Source organism: Enoplosus armatus, chromosome 20 (assembly GCF_043641665.1).
Source record: "Enoplosus armatus isolate fEnoArm2 chromosome 20, fEnoArm2.hap1, whole genome shotgun sequence".
NCBI lineage: Eukaryota > Metazoa > Chordata > Actinopteri > Centrarchiformes > Enoplosidae > Enoplosus > Enoplosus armatus.
Window position 1 is genome coordinate 6122929 of NC_092199.1, and position 23639 is coordinate 6146567.

At 40.7% G+C, this 23639-nt stretch overlaps 1 protein-coding gene across 2 annotated transcripts; it reads right to left on the reverse strand.

Annotated features, from left to right (window-relative positions):
- Window positions 1–1718: 1718 nt before the first annotated feature.
- Window positions 1719–22582, reverse strand: ppm1bb (protein phosphatase, Mg2+/Mn2+ dependent, 1Bb). Of its 2 annotated transcripts, none has more exons than XM_070926857.1 (6): window positions 22283–22582; window positions 11193–12035; window positions 8418–8535; window positions 7740–7851; window positions 6377–6434; window positions 1719–1771 (listed from the first exon to the last, which is right to left on the reverse strand). In XM_070926857.1, exons 2-6 carry the CDS (start codon window positions 12021–12023, stop codon window positions 1742–1744), a joined length of 1149 nt encoding a protein of 382 aa, XP_070782958.1. In that variant the 5' UTR covers window positions 12024–12035; window positions 22283–22582; the 3' UTR covers window positions 1719–1741. The 2 variants fall into 2 exon arrangements, with proteins under 2 accessions (XP_070782958.1, XP_070782957.1); XM_070926856.1 differs by lacking the exon at window positions 1719–1771 and adding an exon at window positions 4673–5002.
- Window positions 22583–23639: the final 1057 nt, after the last annotated feature.

Here is a 23639-nt window from a genome sequence, read left to right on the forward strand (position 1 = left end):
GTACAATATTTACCTCTGAAATGTAGTGGAGTAGAAGTAGAAAGAGGCATGAGAAGAAAATACTCAAGTAAAGTACAAGTACCTCAAATTTGTACTTAAGTGGACTACTCGAGTAAATGTACTTAGTTTACCACCAGCTACAGAGCAGGCTAGCAGTGCAGCAGAGGTTACCATGGCACCAGTTAAAAATGAGCCAGCTTCGTGAGAAGTTCAGCCCAAAGATAGCTGGTTTACAGACTAATCTCGCACCCTGAAGGAGGCAAATGTGGCCTAAACATCAGCAGAGTACAGAGGTATCAACAGCCAACGCAAGGCCACCACGCAGACGTACAAAAACTTCCAGAAATGACATGACCTCTCTTATTAAAATACGCAGCCACCACTGGATCCTTGGCAGGTATTTTATTTCATATATAGACGCTTTCTGTAATCAAATGTGAGTGCAATCAAACAACAGCAATACAAACATTACCAATGCAGTCTGAGAACCAGGAACAGGGTTAAAACAGGGAGTTCACTCACTCTACATAGCGAGCAGCTAGTAACCTCATGGACAACATTTAAAAAAAAAAAAAAAAAAGAAGAAAAAAAAAAAGATAAACTTTCCTCTGTCGGGACAGTCCACCGTCATGTGTACTTCAACCATGATGGTGGGGAGGGAGGTGGGGAAGCCGGTTTGACCCACCACCCTCATGCCCTAACCCTCCTCCTACAGGAAGTCCAACCAGTGATACAACAGCGCCCCCCTCCCCGCCCGACCCACCACCCCGCCTCCATGAGTCCAACTTGCACTCGGCTCTTCAGTGAACTAGATAACCTCCCATTTCCCTATCATGATTATCATCGTCATCATCCTAATAGTATCAAAAAAAAAATAAAATTCCAAATCATTTCCACTTCTCACACGGCAGGAGCCAATCAGAGTGCAGAGGTCCTTCGGGTTTAGTCAGTCTCAACCAATGACTGTCCATCCGGGTCGACTAGAAAACCACGTAGCTGTACATGTAGAACCAAAGTCCTCATGCAGTGCCCTGCAAAGGTGGCACATCACATACGTGCACGGGTGGAAGTGGAGGGTGGAAGGGGGGGTGTTTATGGTTTTGTTGTGTCTGTGTGTGTTAGAGAGTGTGTGTGTGTGTCTTTTAAGAGGGGAGAAGCAAGGGTGTTAGGCAATTATCAGACCCAGGAGCACAAAATAAAAAAGTCCAGGAGAAGAATTACATACAAAGTCTTTATCCACCGTCTGTCTTCTCTTGGCCCTCCTCAAAACACTCTCACACACAAACTCTCTCTCGCACACACAAACACACACAAACACACACACACACACACACACACACACAAACAATAGGTCCTCATGTCATTGTGAAGTCAGGTGTTCAATGTCAACATTCAAGAAAAAAAAAAACAAAAAAAAAAAACACCTCAATGGTAAAAATCATCTCTACCATCACAATGCTTCAGTTCATAAAATCTTGACATTTCTGAAAAGTGATTTTGTTTTCCTCCAGGTTTAAAGCAGTATGCGTGTGTGTGTAGTTGTTGTCGTTGTCGTCTTTGTCCCACTGCTGCAAACACACACCCACACACACATGCACAACCAACATACGCACACTCACGCACTCCAACACACACCACATGTCCTCTTTTTAGTGGAGAAAGACATGGCGCAATGGAGAGACACTCCTCCTTTGGGGCGGATGCACCGATCACCAGGAGGAGACGGGGGTCGTTGCCACGGCTACCAGGGGTCTTCAAGCTCGCCGGCACTCTGGGTGAGCAAAAAGGAAAAGAGACGGAGGAGGGGTCGTGTTAGTTTTGTTGTTGCCGCGTCTTTCACTGCACAGTAGTTTAGATGAATTCCTGATGCACATTTTGAACCTCACTGCCCTCTTTTATCTACTCAAATTGAATGAATAATGGTGAAAGACAGTGAGATTCCCCTGCCCAGCCTGTACGTTAACACAACCATAACCCAGACCTCTGATGACTCACCTTGCGGAGAATCACGAGGCCAACTGTCAGACTGAAAAACAGGGGGAGAAATGGAGAGAGTGGAGTCCCTATAGTCTACGCAGCTCCCCTCCGCTCGTCACCGCCAGCTCATGCAATGCAGTGGCAGGCGTTTATTTTGAGGTTTCAAACCTGAGAGCTGCTATTGTTTTAAAAGGAGACGACAGATTAAAATGTCTTTAAGCAGCTGAGATGAAATTGTGAGTCAAGGCTAGAGCTAAAAGCTGACAGAGGAGGGCGAAGAAGGTGAGGATTTATTTTCTGCTTGAGCTGTTCCGAAAAACTTCACAGCCTACACAGAAACATATACAACACATTAAATATAGTAAGGACACTGAAAAATTCCACTATTCGTTTCAGGGAATGGCCCTGTATCAAATGCCACCATTGTACCTTGGGCTCTGTCAGGGGTTTTAATGAAACAACTCATTTTGAACTGGGAAACCTGACTTTTTGTATCCCTAATCGCAACCCTGATCTACACATTTGCAAGGTGACTGATTTGGTACAGGACCAAAAAGACAAGAATCACAGCTGTACAGTCAGATCACAGTGAGAGATACACTTGACACAAATCATAGCATTATACCTCAAATCATTTTTATTTGTTCTTTTGTCATTTTAACTGTGCGGGTTCTGATTTGGCCCACGTAATTGCATACAAATACAACTCATACATACACAAACACGCATACATACACACAGTGTTTAGCATAACCTCCCCTCCGATAGTTAAGTGCCTTATATTGAAAAGATAAGTGCGGTGCATGCATTACCAGAGTCACTGGGTACTGGGCATTATACAGACTTAGAATAACCTCCCTCTACCTGCTTTCAAAGAAGAAGAAAAAACACTGTAGGTTCAAGTCTGTTTAAATCAAGCGTTCACAATGAGGCAAGAGTTTCAGATTGTGTTGTTTTGAACAGTCATAACCTGTTAGGAATGAAATATTCTGGATATGGGCTTTTAACAAGCTGAAACACATCCTGCCACAGCTAACAACATATTTAACACTTCCAAGTTAAATATTTTAACAACTATTGGATGGATTGATATTTGGAAGAAAGATTTGTGGTCCCAATCCCCCATCTAGCGCCATCATCAGGTCATCTTTTCCACTGCTTGTCTAACACTTCAGTTCAGCAGCATGCCTGTCAGCCGCAGCTGTCTTACACATGAATGATAACATAGCATGCTAGCATGTTAACATAATAAACGTTACCATACAAGCAAGCTAACATGATAAACACTAGAACGTTAGCATGCAAACAAGTCAGTACTAACTTCTACATGTTAACTGTTAGCATGTTAACACGGTTGGCAAAAAATGTGTTAGCCTGAGGGTGTCGTCAAAAGACAAGCCGTATTGTTACTTAAAGCAAGACAGTTGATTGTATCTACAGTGACTTTTTCCATCTTAAACTTCTGAAGTTCAGCTCTACAAAGTTTGACTTCGCTCAATACGACTTTTTGTCTGGCGCCACAACTTTCCCCAAAGGTGAAGGTTTCTCTCCATTTTTCATCCATCCGATACTTTTGTTTTCACCATTACATTAATGTGGCTATAGACTTTTAGTCTTATTTTAATTTAAACACATGTTAATCCTATGGCCTCTTTGGTCACCTGGTACCAGCATGACAGTTACTGACACATTTCCATCCACTTGAAAATCAACCACAACCAGGAACAGATTCTACCCTCATTGTGGATGACTGTGAGGCAGCATACTGAAATGTGGTGATGTGGAATTGGGTATATGTGGTGAGGGAATGATTTTAATGAAATGAAGCTCAAACTACAAGTACACACCCACCAACCCACCTACACAAGTGTCGCTGTGTGTTAAACTGCCCAGTTTTTCAGTACCCAGACTGGTTTGAACAACCTAACATCGCTGAACATGCTGATAAATGGGCTAACACTCAAGTATCACCCACTACCAAAAACACACATTTCAGTAGTGATGATTGGTCTCTTGCTCGGTCACTCAAACTCATGCAGACACGCACACACGCGCACACACATACATATACGCAAAAGAGTGTGCTCGGGGTCTGTAGATGGAGTAGGCCTGAAGTCAGTGCAGTGTGTTGAACACAGCTGAAGTTCAGAGGGTCTTCTTTCCTTTTCTTTGTCAGTTCGGTCCACTGTAAGCAGGTGTGGGGGTGAGGCTGGGAGGGGAGGAGGGGTTAGTGGGAAATCAGCCAGAAGCCAATACTGGTAAATGTAGGCGCATGGAGTGCAAGGTTCGTTTTTGCTTCACCAGCCACTTTTGCATGTAATAATAAGAATTTGTCATTGATTCTTTTCTATTGTAAACATCAGTCCACGTGATCAAGTTGTAAAAGTGGCTGGCAAGTTTGGGAATCCAAGCCAAGGTGGTCAGAGGACAGGGGAAACACACACCAAAAAAAAAAAAGAAAGAGTCCTCATTAGGAAGGTATATATGTGGCTCGGAGACAGAACTTGAATAGACAGAGGGGCCATTTTTACTTCCATTGCGTTATTAAAATATTCATGAATGGCAAAGGCAGACCATTGAGCCGGAAGTGGCCGATGTGTCCATTCAAGTTCTGTGATGAAGGAAAGAGGAGGAGAGGTCATAGCACATCTGACTAGAGCTCTGGGGTGGGTGGGTGGTTATGCGGGCGGGGTGCTCAGTCAGAGGAGGGGTCGCACTCAGGGGCGGGCACATCTTGGCTGGCCTCCGGCTCTGCAGTGGCGGGTGAGGGCGGGGGCGAGGGGGGAGAGGGAGGGGAGGCGGTCTGCTTCTGGCCGTCGTTGTCATCGTCGCCGAGGGTCCTCTTGCCCACCCCTGCTCCCTCGGCACTGCTCTCCCCCCGCAGTTGGTAGGCGGCCAGGGACTCCTCCAGCACCGTGCGGTACTGCCCCCGGTGGTGCAGGCGGAACTGCCGCAGAGCCTCCAGCAGATGAGCCGCCGTGCTGCCACCTCCCTCCTCACTCTCCTCCTCTCCCCCCGCACAGGCCTGAGGTGACACGCCAGGGGTCAGACTCTGCAGGCACGCTCCATGGTCAAACACACACCAACACACACACACATACATCTAACAAACAGCTGCACAATACTCACATCATTGTCACACAAATATCAACCACACACTAGCGTGACGATGTCAGAGACATTCTTGCACCAGTCGGACAGGCCCATGCAAACGCTACCTCTGACCCTGTGACCAACAACCCTTTGTGATATTCGCTGTATGGTGTAACAGAGGGGGTGGGGGGGTTGGTCAGCACCCACACAGCCCAGAGCCTGCAAGTCAAGACTCCACTGACATGACAAGTACACTCATGTGCTCTCACACACCTCCACCATCACATCCACCCTTACAGGCTGACATCTTTAGAATAAGAATGACATTTGTAAAGTTGCTGTGGCCTTGGCAGCTATTTCTTTAAGATGCTGGGTGTGAAATCTCCTCCTCGACTACATTTACGTTTTATATAAACTGATAAAATGAACCCTGATTCTCAAGCTTCAAGTAGTCTGGAGAGGATTTATGTCTACAGTTGTATTTAGTTAAAGGTATGAGAAACTATTTTCAAATTGATCTCAACATCATTTTTTCACTCTGTTAAGCATATGAAATTATCATCTTAAATTGATTTTGTGGTATGACTTATACTATATGGATATTTGAATACACTACACACTAATATTTCTGAATAAAATTCAATAAAAAGATAAATCAAAACAAAATGACCATGCCAGGAAAGTATTAACCATTGAACTGAATGAATTCACATTTTTAATTCACCAGCTAATTCAGTGTTTTGTCACCTAAGTGAGAAAGACAAGACTCAAGAATGGAGAATAAGACTAAACAATAAATGTGACGATGAAGGTCTACCATAAATCTTATAAGATCTTTAAAAATGTTATTTATTGTACATAACTAAAATATTGTGGTTAGTCATATTTCAGTGGAAAGGCTTCCAATCATCAAATTCAGATGCTTTGGTGCTATCAGACTGTTAATTCAAGTCATCCATAGGTTTTGCTGGTTTACAGGGCGTGCATTTACTGCTGTGGAGTTCAAGAGGTTTATCGAGGCCTTACTGTATATCCTGTTTCAGTGATGAATACAAAATTGAAACTGCACCGCTGCAATGCTTTTCAACATAGAACGCAGTCAATTGGGTTTCACTGAGCTTGCAAAGGTTATTCTGTTTAAGTCTATCCTCTACCCTCTTTCACACTTAAATCACATTAATTCTCTCTTGCTCTTTCTCACACACACATACATAAAAGAGTGTCCTTGTCTGGGCTGGTGTGTGTTTACGAGGTCATGGTGGGGGTCTGGGGGGGGGGGGGGGGGTTTAGAGGGTGATCAACTCACCCCTTCCTCTTCTCTGTGAGGGTTCAGCTTGTTGTACACTGCCTCGATCACACTGCGTCTGCAAACACACAAACAGCACACAGCTCGCTGCTTAGAGAACAACTTCCCACATAATACTAACAGTCTCTGATCATTCTTTGCAAATGTATATTGATCAACATTTTAATGGAACTAAGAAAGCAGCCGAGTTGATACTTGAGTATCCGCTATTCATGCACAAAGAGACTACAGAATCTCTTTATGAATGTGTACATTAAAGTGTTCTGCAGAGTGTTATCTGCATGTCTGTAGGTCTATAAGTGCACCTGTGTGGTCCATGTTGGAGTGCATGCAACTTTCATTATCAGTTAATCTGCTTATTATTTTCTTGTGTAATCATCAATAACACATCAGAAAACTGCCTATCAGAGCCCAAGGTGACATCTTCAAATTGCCCTTTTTAAACAGACCTGAAAGATAAAGATATGTCTAATCAAGTGATCTAGCGCTTAATAAATGAAGTGGTGCATGTTCGGCTGCTTCTGCAAGTTTGAAAATTCAAGAGCAATGAAATCATTAAAATAAAATAAAGTTGGGTGTGCCAGTCTAAGAGATTTTTCCTGAAGCACATGCAATTTATTGAGAAACATATTAAAAAGGTAATTTAAATGAATTAGCATTCACAAACCCCATCGCTACTTCTGGTATTTAACTGACGTATGATTTCATATCTCCTGGTCATTATTATATTACTTTATTAATTATTTCATCTAATGTATCTGTAGAGCAAGAGAAAAAAATCTTGATCAACAGAGAATTAATCGGCAACTATTTTGATAACCCATTAATCGCATTAGTAATTTTTAAAGCAAACAAAAATTGACAAAAATCCTCTGTTTGCAGAGACTCAAATGCAAATAATTGCTGCTTTTCTTTGACGTATCGGACATTAAACTGAATATCTTTGAGTTTTGGACCGTTTAATATGTCAGCTTGGGCTGTGGAGTTAGTTATAGCTGGCATTTTTCATTTTATTCTGACATTTTACAATCAAGAAAATAATTGGTAGGTCAAGTTACAGCCCTTTTTATTGCATAATCTTATTACTGTCTCATGTCCTTTTTTAAAGAACTTTGTAACTATGTTAAGAAAAGTGTAAATAAAGTTATTATTATTGGTGACTTGTGAATTTGGGGATCAAACGTGCAGTTCAACACATTAAAATCTGACTTGTGTGTAACATTAGGATGCAATATAAATAAGGAAACTTACAAATTTCGAAGACATGACTAAATAATGAATGTGGATAGTCAAGTGCAATATTCAACAATATGTTCTATGTGTGTACAATGCAGTTAAATGTTGTTCTAGGCTGTGTATTTACTTGCTGGCCAGGCCTCCACCAGGTGGAAGGTTGGGGATGTTCTCTGTGGCAATGCTCCTCAGGACAGACACCAGGTCAGGGACTCCTGCCTCCCCACAGTTTCCCAGTAGCTCTACAAACACAGAGAGGAGAAGGGGTTTGTGAGAGGTTATGTTGTATACTGAGGCAAGGTAATAGTATATTATATGCCAAGACTTAGGTGTTAAACCACCACCTTTCTCTGCAGAGGCCAAGAAATCACCCATAGTAGTGGAAAAATCACATACACCACAACTTACCATTTGCAGCACCACTGTGTAGCAGACCGATTTCAAATATTTGTACTACCTAAAGAATGTGTATTTTGTCCTGGTTATGTACACAGAAACTGAGCACAGTATGTGGTCACTTGTTTCACTTAACCTTTTTAAGAAAACATTTTTGAAAAAGGCATCGAGAGACAGCTGGGTCCAAAGAACAGCACAGGTGTTAGAGTTAAATGTTTAGTGGCAATAGTTGAAATGCTTAGTAAAATATGAGAGATGTTTCAGAAAAAAATAGTAAGATATTTTGTTCCTTAAAAAACTGCATTTTTAAAAAATCTTTGTGACTTTAAGTTTAGATTAACATCACTGTGTCAGTCTATTATGTTTGTATGTGTGAAGGTGTGTGAGTACACGTGTTGCATGTGCTGCTGACCCTCAACACGGGTCTCCAGGTATTTATCCAATTCCTCTTCTTTCTTCACCGCCTCCTCTGAGATCTTGGGAGCTCCGGGTAAACTCACCAACACCACACTCATATTGTCCCTGCTCCCCTGCAGGAACGAGGACAGGCAGAGACAGAACAAACACAAGAGTTAAATGAGATCTATATAGTACATAAGGTATGTTTTTTTTTTTTAAACTGTGACACAAAAACATGTTTAAACATCAACAACATGTGAGTGAGGTTTTGCTTAAATTACCCTGAACATCAGTGAGCAGGTCATGTTCGTAGTTCTTGTTTAAAACAAGTTTTAAGTCAATATGAATCTAAGGCATCCAGCTAGCAGTCTGATTTTTTTTACTACTTGTCTAGTAGTGTAAAAAAGAAACAATGCTGCAGCATCGAAAGGTAAACTTACTGCTTGAAAAAGATAAAAACAGGCAACATTAGCACGCTGCTTTATACTTTTCAACAATTCCTGCTTTTCAGAATCAAGAGCTTGAGGATTGCAGACGGTGGAAGTTAATGTGATAGTTGCTGGCAGTAGCATAGGCTCATAGGCTAACTATAACCAGACTGATACGGATATTGATACTTGAGAGTCTATAAAAATCTGATCATTTCCTTACACAACCCATAACATAAATAAACACTTTTCGATAAGGTTTCTTTAAATTAGATTTTTTATTTTTTTTTTTTAACAATTTAACTATTTCAACCAAGAAATGTACTGGGCAGGACATTTTACAGCTGAAAAATAAATGTAGACAACTTATAATATCAGCTATTATCAGCCGATATATCAGCAAGGTTGGGCTTTATTATTAATGTTTTAACTGAGGTTAGGAGGGTTTTTTTTTACAGTAAAATGTTAGACATATGTAGAGCTGCAGGTGCTTCCTACAGTGTGGCCTCAAACTACAAACACAAAGAATTAAAGGTTCCCTGTGAAGTTTCTGACCTCTAGCAGTGCTAAAGAGCGAGTCCTGTTTTGTTTGTGCGTATGGGTGATGCAATACACAGTCCTGCCAATGGTTTCACTTTATTCTACTTCTACTACAAATTGCAGTAACATGCTAATATATGCAGCAATGTGCCAGCAAAGACAGGGAGGAGGAAGACTGCCAGCAAGTTAACATGGATGTAAACAATGCACGTCTCAACATGTTTTGTTTTGTTTAATAGGCTTTGTCTTCAACATGTGTGTCAGACCTCAAGGATACACAACGAGTTTCGGTGAGTAGCATTGAATGTGAACATAACTTTTGTTTGTTTACAAGAAAACGCCACTCCACTCTACCTAACTAATCATTTTAAATGATCTTTTAGGGCTTTCAACTAACAATTACTTTCACTGTCGACTAATCGACTGATTCTTTTCTGGATTTCTGAACAGATTCATTGTTCATGTGGTCTATCAAACCTCAGAAAATACTGTGTAGTATTATGTCCATCAGATGTTCCCAGAGCACAATGTGACTTCTTCAATTGTCTTGTTTTGTAAGATCAACAGTCCAAAATCTTTAATTTAGCATCATATAAAACAAAGAAAAGCAGCAAATCCTAGATCTAGAAATCAAAATATTTGCAGACTAATACTCTGTTGATCAATTTATCTACCTACTGATTAACCCGACTTATCGCTTCAGCTCTAAAATCTTTAATTATAAACCTTTAAAACTTATATTATAGTATTATAGAAACAGAACAGCACAACCTCTGGCTGGGGGCCATTGCCTGAACTCTGGACAGCATATTAATTGGCATTTATAGGATACACAGACAAGATAGCTCTGGCTTTAAACCAATGGATAGTCACCTTGTCATTACCTTGTAAAAGTCACCGTGGTCAGAGTAACTTTCTGTAAGTGTACAGTGTCACATACATCACAAAAGGCAGTGGCGGCAGAGGAGATTTATGACAGCGTGTGACTGTTACTTGAGATAACCCATCCAGTAAGGTAAAAATAACCAGGCTGCTGTGCACTTGCTGGTTCTTGGAGTACTCTAGACACAAAATAAGTGATACATGGAGGGAAAAAGTCTTGCGGACAGGTTCAGCTAAGGCAAAGAGTGATTCTAGCTTTTTCTTGGATCAATAGCCGAGAAGGCCAATTGGGCCGGGACAGAGTTGAAAGCAATAATGCATTATTCATCATCTGATCGCTCACTGTGAGATGTAAAGTTTTATTAAACAAACATTACAACACTTTTGTTGCATGGTAATGCAGTTGTCCATAATTTATTTCAGTATATTTAGTTTTAGATTTTGTATATCTATATTATATTCTTAAGAAAAATACAGGCAGCTTTTGTTCTTAAATATGTGATATTTATCTCAGTTCTAAGAATCAGAGGCAAGACTGATAAGCAGGAGAGATATCTGAAACATAATTGATCAAACAATACTAATCCCTCATTACCAACCACTTTATCAATAAATTAGTCAAAGCAAATACAGCAAACTATTCATTTGTGTCACAGTAACTAGTATGACCAAGCAAATGGGTCTTATCAAGTATCTTCATTAATGCTCACAAACATCTGCGAGTAAATCAAATTAATAAACTGATTAGTTAAGATTTACTTTACACATTCAGATCAGTATCACCAGGATATCATTAAAACCCAGCATGATCCCTTTCATAGTAATCTGTCAAACACAGCAAGCTAAATTTTACACTTAAATTAAAGTCATGTTCTATAGCTGTAAAATTAAAGACAAGCTGCAAAGCATGTACATGATATTTGAAAATAAAAGCTTACCTTGTGCAGACAGGTGTCCACCACTGAGTTACACACCTTCTCCAGGTCATCACACACCAGGAGTCGTGAGCGCACAAACTCACACAGCTCCTCGTTGGACATGACATCCCAGATTCCATCACATGCCAGCACCACAAACTCGTCTTCTTCGGCCGACCGCTCCAACACACACACCTCGGGCTCAGGGCTCACCAGCTGCTCCGTGGGACCCTTACCATCCACACATTTGTAGTCGTAGTCCCCCAGGGCCCGGGACACAGCCAGGGAGCCGTTTACCCTCTGGATCATGACTGAGCCGCCAGCGTTCTGGATGCGCTCCTTTTCACGGGGGTTGCAGGGCTTGTGGTCCTGGGTGGAGAAGCCCACCTTGGTGTCTCGACTCAGCACGGCCCGCGAGTCGCCGCAGTTAATGAAGTAGAGGTGGGTCGGGCTGAGCAAAACGCACACTGCCGTTGATCCACTGCGGTCCAGGCCCTGCCGCAGGTCAGAGAAGCTGCGCATGTACTCGTCAATGTTCAGGAAGCCCGAGCGGATGCCGTCCTTCACGCCTTCCACGGAGCCCGGTCCTGAACCAAAGTCGGCCCCTCCTGACAAGATGTGTTCCAGCAAGTGGCCGGAGCAGTAGTTGGCCACCCGGGAGCCTGCATGGCCATCGTAGACAGCAAAGAAGGACCAGTCGGTGAGTCCATGGGGGAGGCCCACCACAGCTGTGTGGGCGTCCTCCATCTCCACCCGCCAGCCCTGCATGGAGCTCAGGCCATAGCGCAGTCCATTACCCTCGCCGTGTGCGCTATGCTTCTCCGTCTTCGGCTTGTCCAGGAATGCACCCATTGCTGCCTACAGCTGGAGATTAATCAAGGAAAGAGAAGAAAGAAAAATAGAAATGGAACCGTTAAACCATCACCAGGAAGGACAAAGAAGATAATATATCCTTCACAAAAGGAGAAACTCCTGACCCCTGTAACTCCTACATATCGATATTGTTACAGCCTCAAGAATCCAGTATCGGTTTTCATATTTTTGTGTTTAGTTAATGTGGTTTTATATTGTGATAGTAGAAGTATGAACTTAGAAAAGAAGGAAGGAATCATTACCATAATACTGTTGTTAACTCAATTCGGTGATGGGTTAGAGTTAGGTGTTTTCATGATTTACATAAAATAATAAACAATCAAGACAAAATCCAGAATTTGATTGACTTCTTTCCGGCTACATTCCTATATCTAGTCATAAGCTTTTGTTGCTCATCATAACTCCTGTACAGGTATTTTTTTAATTCAACAACATTACTAATGAGTGAAGCAAAACTGACTCCTTTGTCATATCTACAAAAGATCACATAATATTCTATAGCCTATAATAATATCCTTGGTCAGGTAAATCCCTCTGTAAATCACCAGTTTTTGGTGTCAGTAGTTAAGTAGGCTGCCTCATACTGTGATTACAGAGTGCTTTTAATTACTCAATGGATGGTGATTGCCAGAGATCCTGACAACAAGACAAAGATAGCAGAGGAGGAACCACAGCGTTGAGGATTACACTGCAGCAGTAAAGCTTCTTTGAGCACCTCTTTCACACAAGGTAACTAATACTATTAGTTAACTAATACTATTAGTTACCTTGTTGGCAGAATATAGAGTGTGACATTACTGAATCAGCACGGTCTGTAATTCTTTCCTGCCAAGAGCTGAATGGGAATGAAATCTGTCTTTAAGGGTTAGTTGGTCTGCCTCTACTTTGTCTATTCTCACCACCGTATACACTCTCTGAACATGAACTAACCACAATCAAAGGCTGAATATGGATGCTGATGCAGTCAAGCAGGCAGACGGCATCTTTGGTCTAGTGGGCATTTCCGAGTGAAAACAGTCTCCGTTAAAATAATTCAAGCGGTTGTGTTGGTTCAGGTACTGGCGAGACGATAAAATACAATAACAGATCCATGAGTTTGAAGGCTCATCAGACGGCAAAACACTCCACAGCGGTTTATAATATTATCAGGAGGGATTTTACTGCTCTGGAAAGTTATCATGGCGGCAATAATTTTATCTTGCTGTTGCGGCAATTGCAAGGTTAACTGTAGAAATACCTTACAAAGTAATCTACCAGGATGACGTTTAACTCTGCATCGGCACCCCAGCAGTGTCAATTGACTGGTCTCATTCAAATGAATGTTACGGCTAAAGTCAATCTGAACACTTCCTAGGTCCCTTGTGGGCGCTGGGAGGCTGTGATAGCATGCTACAAGCTAACAGACAAAGGGAAATGGTTGTTTCATCGTCTAATAATTTACTATGATCATTCAGAGAGGCATGAAGGGGAGACTACCCTTTCCAGAATTGTGAAGGAACGAAGGATTTGGTTGCTGAGTGAAATGAAAATGTAAATGAATCGCTTCTGAAATTAGTGGAAGCACAGAAGAATGTATTAATATCTTGGGAGTATCGAATCCAACTCGAAAATAACACGGAAAACACTTCAACATGAGGTAGAGGCTTTTGCAGGACCTCTAACGTGAAACTGTAAGTAAAATGTAGAGAATACGTAATCTGTAGACCTAAAAAGCATGATTGGATTCTACCTCATTCTACTATATAAAATTAAAAAAAGGAAAAAGATTGCCAGAGTGATATACCTAAAGACACTAGCAGCACCTCATGGTCTTTACATTGGCCAGAGCCTTCCAATTCTCAACCACCTTACGCCATATCTGACCTGCACCATACTTTCCCATCATGTCAGCAACTGCTGCAGTATGGAGTTACTTACAGTAGGTATTGCTGGGTTGGTGTAGCACTCATGAGATCTTGAAATCAATAAAAAGCGCTAAAATTTGAAAGTTTCCCTGAGTACGCACCCCCCCCCCCCAACATATTGATCTCTCGCTCTGTATTACCTCCCACATGAGCGCACACACGGCATGACAGGCATGTGCCCAAAAAAGGCTGGTACATGCAAGGAGTGTGTGCATGTGTGCAGTGTCTGCTCTGCGCATGTGTGCAGTGTCACAGTCTATGTGCGAGAAAAAGACTTCTATAAATACGTCAGGCCGGTTTAGATTTCATGTCCAGGGTGGGGCAGTGGGCCACACCATTCAGATTTCTATTGCTTTTCTGCTACCTGATTGTATCAACAGAAATCCCTCTATCAAGATCTCACCACTTGCCACAAGCTACTTACCATTCAGAAGTAGCCTATATGTTCATGTATGGTAAGTAAGCGTGTTCACATATGTGTGTGAGAGAAAGAGAAATCTGTTATGTTCACCAGCAGTGATTCTCTAAAAATAAAACAAACACACTGCCATTGCCTAGCAACCACCCACCCTGCAGGGCAAACATCCAGGCTAAGCTTCATTCAGCGACATCCCCCTCTCTATGTCTCTCTCTCACTCGCTCTAAAAGACACACACACACACACACACACACGCCTGGTAGGGAAAGGAAAGGGGAGTTGCATCATTCATCCATTAAAGCAGTCGCAGCAGCCAGACCCTGAAAGGAGACATATAGACTGCAAGAACACATGCAGATACTATGAGATTTCTCTGGTTGACAATGGTACTACTGACTATACACTGCTGGCAAAAAATAAAAACACACACTCACACAGGCGCACACAGAAAACCCCAGAAAATATCTCCATTGAGACATCACACTGACACCAGGAACTCTCAACCACTTAACCCCCTCAAAACTGCTGTCACCCATGCTTTAACCACAGGTCGAAACCAACACCCCCTCATGCTAAGACGCACATGTCTGCCAAAAACCACTGGCTACGAAGAGGGAAGTGGAAGGTCGGGGATTACATAATGCTGCAGAGAGCCTGAGTGCTGCTCTGAGAGCAGGCATACTCGCACAAAAACAGTTAATGCTATCCTGGAAGCAAGGTTAACGCACAGCTTCCAGTACTATCCATGTGTACACATCAATGAAGTATGTTGCGATACACTGGGACTTATCCTGTAGGATCTTGCCTGACTCTCCAGATAATGTGATAACTGGGGATACCAGCTTGGGATGTTGATTATTTAATTTTGATTTGATTTGAGTCTAAGGCTACATCCACACAAGGTGTTTTAAAACACGCCTGAAAACACATTTCACATGACCATTCAAGTGCCAGTGTGAACAGGAAGCAGATTTTCTACTTTGCGGTTGGTTGCTTAGTTGCAGAAAATACTACGAACAAAGAACAGCAATGGCGAAAAGTAAGACCAGAGATTTCTATGCTTGGACCAACAACGAGGTGGAACTGTTACTGAAAGTAACACATTAGTATAAAACGGTCAATGCGCAGGAAAAGTAAATACGGAGGAAAAGTAAATACGGCGACATATCAGAGCGTTATCCATCGCCAGAGGAAGCCCTGGTAATGGGAAATTAGAACCCACACAAGAAGGATGAAATCGGAAAAGATATGTAGGCCTAGCTGTAACGTTTTGGCTTAATTTTTTACAACAACAAAAAAAAGCATCTGTGACGCTGGTTAATAACCCAATAGTTTAAAATGGGATCGTGTTTTTAACCGTCCTAATGGGTAAGAAGGTTGCACACACCTTTCGCGGGGGGGAGGTATGTCAGAGGGACTGGGAGTACAAGTCCAGAAAAATTGTTCCTGTTTGACTCAAACACAAAACTGAATTGGGCATCATTCTAGAGAAATAAAATTATGCTCAAATTAGTTTTGTGTGAATGTAAGAAGGCACTAAAGTGTGTAACAATACCAAGCTAACAGACCAGGACATCTTACATAAAGTTACGGCCAACTGTTTATCATGCAATATCAGCAAATACAGGTTAATGATGACACCCTGCCCAACCATGACTGGCTAGCCATAAGAGTTAGCTACATTAGCTTACATGTTAGCTAACCCCATCTATTTTTCCTCATGTTATCACGACAAAGCTTTAGCTACTAGTTGCTTGTTCTTTAGTCTTTAGTTTCCTGTACCTTGTGACATTACAGCAGAGATCTGAGAAAGTAGCCGACTAAGGGAAGCAGCAGGACTAACTGCAGATAATAATTTAGCCAACTTAACTAGTCTGCTTGCAAACATGGCAGCCTAGCCAGCCTGCCACCTTCTGCTAAAAGGATAATGCACTACCTAGGCAGGAATATAGTGTTTAATAAATCAATCTGTTGACTGCCTCAATAATTTGTCTCAGGTTAATTCAACTCAGCCTCCCTTTGGTTTCTTAGGTAATTAAACTTTCCTCTGTCTGGACACCTTAACGCTTATTTAACTAGCAAACTGTCTTTACCTAAACAAACTGTAATCTCAAAATTAACGGCCATTCTCTGTAGACTGGCTTAACCTATGCCAACTGTCTGCAGGCTAACTAAGCTGTGGTGCCACCACTCTTGTATCCTTGCATATAACACTCTTTTGTATTATGACTTCACTTTTTAAACACTTCTATCAAGACGGGTTTCTAGCAGATCCTGTTGAACCGGTTATATGTTGGAATATATTAATTCAATGTCATTAAAATAAAAGGTTATCATTTTCAAAACTTTAACTTTTCAAAGATATTCAGTCCCATATTTAACAGATAGCTAGACATATTTGGGCTGTGACTTTAGAGAAAAAATGTTAAGTAAAAGCCACAAGCCTCTGATGATTCAAAATCACAAGCTAGCAATTCCAATGGTTTTAGTTAGCACTTTCACATCCAGACTGTGGATGTCAGACAGAAGTGGTATGTTTATGTTATTTTTTTCCCAAAGCCTGTGTCTTAACAAATATCAGACTGGTCCTTTGAGATTGAATTACCTCCACATTCATTAAGACTACCTTCATCTGTGGTTAACCCAACCATCTCTGCTTTTACTTTCAGTCTAAAGTGGCCACACTTTAGATTGAAAGTTTAAGTGGGACAAATCGGTAACCAGTGATTAGTTAGGGCAAAAATTAATCCTTCCTCTGGAAAATGACCAACAAGAAGGAAATGACTGAATAATGGTGTGGTGATGAAATGGTCAGTGTGAATACCAGGCTCACAAAAAATGTAAATAAAGTTCATAGACTTGTCACCTTTACACCAAACACCTACATTGCAATAATTTAAAATAAAGGGAGAACTTTGCACATGAATGATCCCACAATAAACACACTATATTGTACTGGTCCCACCAGAGATGTGTCCTGGTGAGACCCAATTCAAGGGGTCGCATTCTTCTAGACCCTAAAACTTGAACCTGTGTCTCCTCTCGAAATTCGTCTAGTTATTTTTATTATCAAAATTGTTCAAATGTATCAACCACATGTTGCCCTCAAACAACAAAGTGGTAAATATCACCAAAAATGTTCCACAACACTAGAGAGTTGACAGTGCGAGTTTCACCTCAACATATGATAGATGAACAACGTACCATGTTAATTTAAGTATCTATAACATTGAGTCTGTCTTACAGCATTTACACTGATGACCATCTGAAGGAAAATACCTGATAAATGATGACATGATCATCATATTTAGAGGACCATCTGAATGCACCATTAAACTGACCCAGAGTGGCTTGTAGGATAGTGCGTGAGGACTGCAGAGGATACACCGGGTCACATTTCACAGCCACATTTGGAGAAGCCTCTGGAATGAGACAGCCTCGTCAAACGTTATGATGTATTCAGTCTTGAAATACGGACTTTGAAGCAGGCAACCCTGAATTGGGACACAGCTCGTGTTGTGTAATTGGTTCCCTGTCTAACAGCCACACCTTCCTATTATATCCATTCACACACCTGACATTCATTAGTGTTACATATTTAAATCTGTCTTTTTATCTTAACTGCTGAAACCATTCTAACTTTTACTATACTCCAACTCTGACCTCACCTCCCTATTTATGTTTCTTTTATTACACACAGAACAAGGCACTTCAACACACTTTATTGACCCTCCATTTCTTCATCTCCCCTTGTGCATTTATCTGCTGTAGAGTGCTTCCAAGGTCAGCCATACAACTCCTGAATCATACCAGTCAATGGAAATCACTCCGGTACCATTTGCTCTCGAGCATTTTTTCCCTTTGACAGTCAATAAGATTTTCACTTCATGACTGCAAGATGACAGCAAACACTCTAAAAGATAAAGCTTATGGATAAAAAGTGACACTTGACAGGTGTCACTTTGTTTTCAAAACTAAACTAATGGTGACATTGGTAAATCTCAGCAACGTTCTGTGACAAAAAGAGACCAACAACCACAACTTACAACTTAATGAGACTCTCAAAGTCTGGGTTGGTACCACATGAAGGGAGAACTAGGCTTGCAACTGATTAGGTTCATTATCGACAAATCTATCGATTTTTCATTTAGCTAATCTATGAAATTGCATACAATGCGCATCAGAAGGTCCGAGAGTCCAAGTTGACTTCAAATGTCCGACCAAAACTTCAAAACGCAAAGATATTCAATTTAAAATAATATAAAACACAGAAAATCAGCAAAAGTTTCTATTTGAGAAGCTGGAACCACAAAATGTTTTCTTGATAGAACAACTGTAGCGATTGATCGATTATCAAAATTGTTGCAGATTCATTTTCTGTTGATTGACTAATCAATTAATCAGCTAATTGTTTCAGCTCTAGAGGCAACTGAACACAGTTTGAAACAAAAGGTTCTGTGTTCTGTGCTCAACTAAAGTCCTGGCAGCAGTTTCCTAAAATCATAAAACCAAGATCACCTCCCTTCACAAGTGACTTACAAACCCAGCCAAGTCTGTCAATCATCACAAAGTGTAAATAACATAATATAAATGATGATGACGGCTATTCTGTGTGAAGCAGAGAAACGATTTTGGTTTCATGTTGTCATTGTTCTTGTCAATAGACCTGACAAACAATATCAACAACTGAATTGATTTTCTTTAAACGAAGACTGTATTATATCTGCAACTAGCGATTGTTCTTATTATCAAGTGATCTACCAATTATCCTCTTGATGAATCGTTTGGCTTACACAATGTCAGCAAATTGTGAAAAATGGCTAGCACAAGTTCCAGACACTGTGGTGTTGTCTCCAAAAGTCTTGTTTCTCCAACCAACAGTCAGCCCAGATATATTCAGTTAACCATCATAAATGAATGAGAAAAGCAGAAAATATTCACATCTGAGAAACTGGAACCTGTGACATTCTTCTTTTGCCTTATGCTTAAAAAAAACTTCAACAATTAATCTATTATCAAATTAGTCTCCATTTTTGATGTGTTCATGCAAACACAAATGGACATTCTTTTAAATGTGTATAAGTAACATGGCTTCCAGTATGAAGCTACATCACTTAATATCAGTACATTAATAGCAAATATAGGCCTGTTAGCCCTATGCAATAGTTTATATTCCAAGAATACTTTATCGATGAAATCAGAACAAAAAAATCTCTGCATTGGTAAATGTTGCCTTCATATTTCTGAAGTATTCTATTCCATGTACTTCTTGCCCTAAGTAAGTAATCTACATAAGCAAATAAGAAAGCTGTAGTCGATCTGATTTACTCCACTGAAACTTGTCAAACAGTTAGGCTTGTCACTGTGCAAATACTTCCCTACTATGGAGAACCAATGTGGGCTTCTATATTTTTTAAAAGGCCCTTGTGACGCCAGTTCAATCAGAGTACAGCCAGGGCCTTTAAGATCTGTCAAACTCTAAAATAAGCTTGTTGACTGTCTCAGTCTCCCACTGACACTGTGTTTCATCTGCTCCTCAGTCTTTACACAGTGACTGCTGACTCAGATAAGATTATCAGCTATTGAACTCCTCCCGTATCTGGCTAGCAGGGCACAAGCCCAACACCAAGTGATGTCATAAACTGGTCACCTGTGCATCTTATCGCTATCTGATATACTGGAGAAGGTGAGTAAGGTGGCTGCCAGGCTACATTTCAACTCTGCACAATACAAAATTGATGATGAAATGTGAATTTACAATAAGCCCTAGCTTAGATGACAAATCTCTGCAATATAGCAGGGCAATTTAGAATGGCTTAATTATCTAAGATTATATACATTTCCCAAACTGTAAGGGTAATAAAAAGAGATAGCAAAGTAGGTCTGCTCACACACTTGATCCTCTTATCATGGAAATCAAGAGCTTCACTTTCAACATGAAATCTTAACAAACATTTTCTTTGCATTGGAATCTGGAGATGTGCATGATGTTGGATGAGTACTCTTTGCATTGCTGGTGTGGTGCCTGCTCATTAATATGGAAAGTCAGAGTAGAACTTGTCATTTTAACAGCCTAGGGGAGACTCTTGTTTGGACTGCGAATAAGTCCTGGTCGAATGAAAACTTCCAGAAATCCCAATTACAATATCGCCATAAAAAAACAAAAACAGAAAATCTACAAGAAATGATTGTTTGGTTTGATTACTCATCTGAGTTGTTGCAACAAAGGGTAACTTACTTCATTGATCACATCAGACACATCACAAACAAGTTTCTAAAATATCTATGAAGAGAACAGTATGCAAGGTTCAAGACGCTAGCAGCAGAAGTCAGCATCTCGCCTCTGACTGCTCTCAAAACAACAAAAAAACAAAACAACATAACAATGGCTCACAGAAACCCAAATTCAAAGGCCACTTTAATTAATATATCATTAATCACATTCTTATTAAAAAGTCTTCGAGTTACGGTCGATCACATGTGCTCATACAGGCCTGCACTGCTGTATATCTACAGCAAAGTTAGGAGTTTCCAACCAAGCCTATGTTTATGGTAAGGGCAAACCCTGTACATTTTAAACAGCTGCCCTGTGCCTGTGGATCTCCCTTCCCTGACAAAGCATGGAATATATGCAGTATATAGATAAATATTACAATAAAATAAACACATATAGCAGCAGACTTTGCTGTACCATCAATCAACCACCATAGTTGATCAGTCAACAACCAACACAATTAATGAAGTTTAAACTAAAACAACTGTTGCTAATTATTTGGTTATATCTGTTTAGTTTGAGTTTAATATTTTGTTACTATAGTTCATTTCACGGTTATTTTGGCAGTTTTTCAGCTCCTCAACACCTTGAGAGTGTTATCCAAAAAACAAGGTTTTGCTATACATTGTTGTATACTTAAATATATCAGTAAAAATGTAGGTAAATAATGAGCAGTAGAGAATCGGTGAAGTGTTGGGAGGAGCAGTGTTGTTGCCGCAGTGAAACATGACTGGTTATAAACATCTTACCAGCTTATGACTAACATTAAGTGTTATCTGCCTAGATTACATTTCATGTGTGCTGACTGATTTCACGGACTTCAACAAAGATATTGAACGTAAATACGGGGGCTTGCGGTTATAATTACCCTCTAAGGTCACTGCATACACAACAGAACATACAGTAACTATCCAACTGGCACTGCATGCTTTTTTGTTTTACACATATTGACGGTTCAAACTCAGGACATTAATATCGCTTCATAGCTATTTATTGTAAATGAATATGACCTTTGGCAGTTTGTGGCTGTTTGATTGTTTTAATATAATGTTATATCGTTAGAATTACCATTACAGTGCCAAGCTAACATCACATAGCTAACCATTGACACCCATATGACAAAGTCCGCTAAGCTGTCATTAGCTAGTTATAGCTAGTGTAGCCTATACCATGCTAGATTAGCTCACTTGGGACCAGACTAAGCACTGGAGGCCAACGTGTCGTTTGACTGTTAACATTAGTATTACTTTAAATTTGCTTCATTCAGAATTCGCTTGCTAACGATGGCGGTAGCCAAGTTACTCTGAAACTTCAGAGGATGGGTCAGGCTTTATTTTAGCAATGGTCTGTTTTTACGTTAACGTTATTGCACAAGACAATTTTATGTTGCATGACCCGACTTTTTTTTTTTACATGCGTTTCTGTGTTAAATACCAATCCACTGACCACATGCTGAACTCCATTCCACTTAACACTGGTCCCTCTACGGAAAGGCCTAGTTTACTAGTGTGTTGATATGAGCTAACGTTAGCTGGCTTGCTAATGTTAACTTAACAGTTAGCTGTCGTTGGAGCCAACGCAATTCCCCAGCTTGTCAAACTCGAGCTAATGACGTTAGCGCACATACTAGCATGCTACTTACGTTTTCCTGCTGCTGCGAATGTAGATCCACTCTTGATTATCTGCTGAATTCTGCTTTTGTGTGAAGATATGTCGGTAACCTAGCTATCTACGGAGCTAACGTTAGCTAGCTAGCTATGTTATGTTTCCTTATTTGACAAAAATTATCGAGATTGGCCTCAGATGAGCGGCGATAATTCCTTTCTCGGTGGTTCCCTGCTTGGACAGCGTTGATTTTTACGCATGTTTGACGCCAGTTCTGTCTCTCACAATAAATGAAGACAATTCCGATCGTTCCAAAACAAATATGGACACTGAGAATTGGTTATATTATACAACACTGACAAATCTAGCACTTTCTTCAATTGAAAGGCCAGAGCTATCCTTCGACTTTGGGTGCTGAACAAGAGGAGGTGTTATTTTTGGCATATGCTCGGTGATTGGTTACAACGTCGAGGCGAAACGTCGGTTAATTGGCTGCTTCTTCTGTCAATTAGCTCTGCCCCTGTCCAAAGCTACATTTTCATTGGTCTATTACCGAAGTTCTATGATGCACTGGATCTGTAGAATACACTCGTAAAGAGTTTTGGCGTACACCGAAGCTAGTCTGGATAGGCGGGGTCAACGTTCAACGCCGCTGCGGGAGTCGATTGACCGCAACCTGGCGGCCAAGGCTCAAAGTATAAATACAATAAAAGGTAGCACAGTTGAGATTTAAATATTATATTATCTTCTTCCTTTATATATTTGTAAGTTACCACACATACGAACACGAGTGCCCCGGAGTAAATAACAAGTGCAACCTAATTCAAGCACAGCGGTGATGCTTGAAGGGGTTCCAGTGGGAGTCTTCAACAGAAGGAAGAATTTTTTCATTTTACTATAATTCATTTGAAATGATGCTATTTTACTATTTTCACTCACTCCGTGTAGTCTATAGATGCACATTTCAAAAATAAATCAAGAATGACAAAAATCTCCTCATGGGGGAAAGAAATCTTTCTCATTCTGTAGGCATACATGTGATCGATTGTACCACCTCTTCAGTTTAATTCATGATACTCTATGTTTTTAATCAGTCAAACCTAAAAATATTATGTTTGTTAATTTCAGGAGATAACACTTCCTAGAAATTCTCTATAAACCGAACAATGCAAGGTCAGTGGTCTTGACCTTCTTGCAACTTGCTCTCTGGGTGAAGAACCTGAAACAGTCACAGCCTAAATCACATGCTGTTCTCACGCATAGTCTTGATTGTATTGTGCAAAAATGTCTTCTTGTCTGTGTGTTTTTGACTCCTTATCTGGTTTTCAATATGCAGCTACACCTTGTCTGGGACAAACTGCGACCCTTGACCCTGGTGTTATTGTACAACACAT